At 65.4% G+C, this 3949-nt stretch overlaps 1 protein-coding gene across 1 annotated transcript; it reads left to right on the top strand.

The window, feature by feature from the left end:
* Positions 1–2335: 2335 nt before the first annotated feature.
* On the top strand, positions 2336–3926 carry LOC103656682 (UPF0598 protein C8orf82). Its single transcript, XM_008684102.2, has 3 exons — positions 2336–2512; positions 3123–3171; positions 3430–3926. Exons 1-3 carry the CDS (start codon positions 2351–2353, stop codon positions 3873–3875), a joined length of 657 nt encoding a protein of 218 aa, XP_008682324.2. The 5' UTR covers positions 2336–2350; the 3' UTR covers positions 3876–3926.
* The last annotated feature ends 23 nt before the right edge of the window (positions 3927–3949 follow it).

Here is a 3949-nt window from a genome sequence, read left to right as displayed (position 1 = left end):
TGCGCGGCGGGGCCCGGCCCACCCTCCCGTCCCCTCCGCGCAGGTGTTCGTGCAGCCCGCCAACGTGGCCATCACCAAGATGGACGTCAGCAACCTGGCCATGGTGATGGCGCCCAACTGCCTGCGCTGCCGATCGGACGACCCGCGCGTCATCTTCGAGAACACTCGCAAGGAGATGTCGTTCCTGCGCGTGCTCATCCAGCACCTGGACACCAGCTTCATGGAGGGCGTGCTATAGCACGTGCGCCCCGAGGACCGAGGGTGGGGACGGAGCCAACGCTCGGTGCGCCCGGGCAGGGGAGCACGCGGGGAGGGGGGAGGGAACGCCCCAGCCGCGGAGGCAGCATGCCAGGCCCCGCCCATGCCCGCCCCAGCCCCGGAAGCCCCCAACTCTCCCACCCAGGCCCTCGGCCTGAGGACGCAGCCGGGGCAGAGGGCCCGTGGGAAGGGCGCCCCTGGGCCGCCGCCCACGCCGCCGCCTAGTGGCCAGTTCCTTGGGCACCGCCCCGCCCACCGCCGGCCGGTCAGCCCCGAGAAAGTGCCTTCTGTTTCCTGGAGCCAAGTGACACTGCCCCTCCCGGCCGGCCTGAGAGCACACGCCGCCCTCCCCTGGGGCGAGCTGCCTCGCTGGGGCGCCTGCGCTCAGCCTGGCCCTGCCCTAGGCCCTGCCCGGCTGCCCCTCTTTCCTCTGCCCCGCACTTTCCCTCAGTCCCCTTCCTGGCCTGTGGCCTCCTCAGCCCCACCACCCCCACCCCGCCACCTGCGGCCTCCATCATCGAGACTGCACAGGAATTGGGGGCCCCAGGGCACTTGGCTGTCCATCGCCAGAGCAGGGCCAGGCAGGCTCTCTCTGGGTGGGGAGGGGCCCCCAAACCAAAGTCCTCTGGGTGGGGGGCAGGGTTGGGCAGGCATTCTTGGGGCAGGGTGGGGGAGGGGCAAGAGTATTTTTTCTTCGTGTAACTATAAATTCAGATTCTATCCAGCACACCAACCCGCCTGTGTATAAAGATATAGAGGGAAAGATATAAGAACTAAGTTTGCTAATGACATAGTTTTAATCCAAATGCTATTTATCTCTGAGCCGTCCTAGCCTGTCCTCTGTGCAGAGCAAGTTGATATCACCCCTTCATTTTCTTCGCCACTTTCTTGGCTTCTGACCAAAAACCAAACCCTGCCCCATCCCCATCTGGGACCTGCAGTGAAAGAGAGGGAAGGAACCCCGAGCTGGGGAACCAGGGAGCGCGTCCAGGATTGCCCTTCCTCAAGGCGAGAGCTGGGGGTAGGAGGTACCTAGACTCTCAGTTTGTACATTTTCCATTTTGGAATTTTGAGTTCCAATTGTAAAACTTAATTTCTCCCCGGTTTATATATATATATATATATATTTTTTAGAGTTGAGTTTTTATTTATTATTAAAAACAGAAAAGCCCAGCCCTGCCGCTGCCCGGGTGTCCCCTGAGGTAGCATCCTCGGTCGGGTGGTCTCCGGGTCTGGGGTGGACGACCCGGCCACAGACACTCTCGCTCTGACGCATGGACTTAAGAGGTGACAACACTTTGTGTGAATAAAATAACGTATGGACACTTGCGAGCCATGGTCACTGCCTGTCGCCTCGTGCTCTTCCAGTCGCTGCAGGGATCTGGGCTGGGGGCTGGGCAGCCCACTACAGCAGCCTGCTTGTTGCCAGTGTGGTCACCTAGGTGGACAGGCCAGGGAGAATGGGGGAATGGAGAGAGGGCGTAGGGGGTGGGCTGCAAGGAAGGCTGTTCCCGGGGAATGGGGGAGAGGTGATGAGCCAGGAGGGAGGAACCAGCTGGGTGTTAGGCCCCTCTGCGCCGCCTGCGACCACCTGGGGTATGTGTCCACCCCTAAATCCCTGCCGGTTTGCGCGAGGATGGGCTTTTTGTGACGCGTTCTACCCCCGGCCTGCCATAGGGTCTAGGCAGAGTGTTTATTCAGAAGCTAGTTGAACACGCAGACACGGCCCAGCCGAGTTGGCTTTCCGAGGGGTACCTCGCCCACGTGCCGGCGGCCAGCTTCCGAGGACGGAGGGACAGAGCCTGCATTCCCGCCAGCGCCCCGCTCCCAGCCCGTCCCTCGCTCCTGAACCCGTCTGCACCCCAGTATCACAGCCGCACTCTGCTGTCTGGCGGTCTCGTCCGCTATCCCTTCCCCAGCGGGACGGCAGGGCGGGCCGCTCCCGCCGTCCGGGAGTGCGGTGTGTCCAGGGAAAGCGAGCTCTGCCCTAGTCCCCGGAACCCGAAGTGTGAGGCCGCAGGCGCCGGGGGACGCGTGCTCACGCAGCGCCAGCCCCGCGTGACCGGCCCGCCGCTTCCGGCGCGGGAGGAAGATGTGGCGGGCATGCGGAGCGCTCCGGACCGGCGCCCTGGCCTTGGCGCGGCCCCCGGGGACCCGGGCCTGCGGTGGGGGCGGGGACATCTCCTACACGCAGGGCCAGGCCCCAGAACCCCGGACGCGAGAGTATTTTTATTACGTGGATCATCAGGGTCAGGTGGGCCTGGAGCGGGGCCTGAGGGGGCGCACCTGTAAGAGGGGTGGGGCCGGAGGGAGGGCCCCTGTGAGGGGCGGGATCTCTGAGGTAAGTAAACGTGACTGCCGAGCTGGGTCAACGAGCTGGAGAGATTGGGGCGTCGCGTCTCAGCCCCAGAGGGGTCGGACCCCCAGCAGCCAACCTGCCACACGCAGCTGTAGCTGCGTCTCGCGCGCTCCGCATCCCCAGATCCTGCCCCTCCCTGCGGTCCCCGGGCCGGGGCCGCCCCGCCTGATTTGCAAGCCCTGGCATATCCGGGAGGAAGCAAGTCGGGGAGCCTCCGCGGAGGAGGTGTTACACCTGATTAGAAACTTGAGGAAGGGAGAGGTACGGGGAAAGCATGGCAGCTCGGGCACCCGCATGGCCCGGAGTGCGGGGTAGATGCGGGAATGTTGGTAAGGCTCCCCGGTTTACTTTCCACTCGCCTCTCTGCACGCGGTGTATACAGACAAGCAAGGGAAGCGGACACTAGCCCCCAGCTCAGGCTGCCCGAGGCCTCCCCGCCCTGGGGCCGACTCTGTCTGGCTCCCAGCTGGGACTCATGGGCCATGGCCTGCGCCTCTGTCCGCAGCTTTTCCTGGATGACTCCAAAATGAAGAACTTCATCACCTGCTACAAAGGTACCGCCGCACCCTCCTCCCCACCTTCCATCTCCCTTCGGCAAGGCCCTGGTGGGCTCTGCTTCCCAGCCTCCCCACTGGCCCGCCCGAAACAGAGGACCAGGAGTCCTGCGCACAGGAGCCCTCCTGTCTAGAGTGAGGCCAAGGTGGTGTACCGACAACCGGTGCCAGTCCTTGGAGTTGCCCAGGGCGAGCGGCTTGCCTGGGGGAGCAGGGCCCCGTGTAGACTGGCATGGTAAGCAACCCCTTTACCTCCAGACCCACAGTTCCTGGTCACCTTCTTCTCCCGCCTGAGACCCAACCGCAGCGGTCGCTACGAGGCCTCTTTCCCCTTCCTCTCGCCCTGCGGCAGGGAGCGCAATTTCCTGCGCTGCGAAGACCGGCCCGTGGTCTTCACGCACCTGCTGGCCTCGGGCCCCGGGCCCCAGCGTCTCTCCTACTGCGGCGGCGGTGAGGCCCTGGCCGTGCCCTTCGAGCCGGCGCGTCTGCTGCCCCTGGCCACCAATGGGCGCCTCTACCACCCGGCGCCAGAGCGTGCGGGCGGCGTGGGCCTGGTGCGCTCAGCCCTGGCCTTCGAGCTTAGCGCCTGCTTCGAGTATCCGCCCGGCGCGTCTGCGCAGCCCTCGCACGTGCGCTGGCAGGGCCGTCGCCTCGCCCTCACTATGGACCTGGCCCCGCTGCTGCTCGCCACTCCGCCACCCTGAGCCGCAGGCTGGAGGGCAGGCGCCCGCAGGTGCCCCTGGCCGCCTCCCCGCCTCCCCCCGCGGCCCCGCCCCCT

Source organism: Ursus maritimus, unplaced genomic scaffold (assembly GCF_017311325.1).
Source record: "Ursus maritimus isolate PB19 unplaced genomic scaffold, ASM1731132v1 scaffold_9, whole genome shotgun sequence".
NCBI classification, from domain to species: domain Eukaryota; kingdom Metazoa; phylum Chordata; class Mammalia; order Carnivora; family Ursidae; genus Ursus; species Ursus maritimus.
Note: the sequence above shows the minus strand (reverse complement) of the source record. Positions and strands in the feature narration are given on the sequence as shown.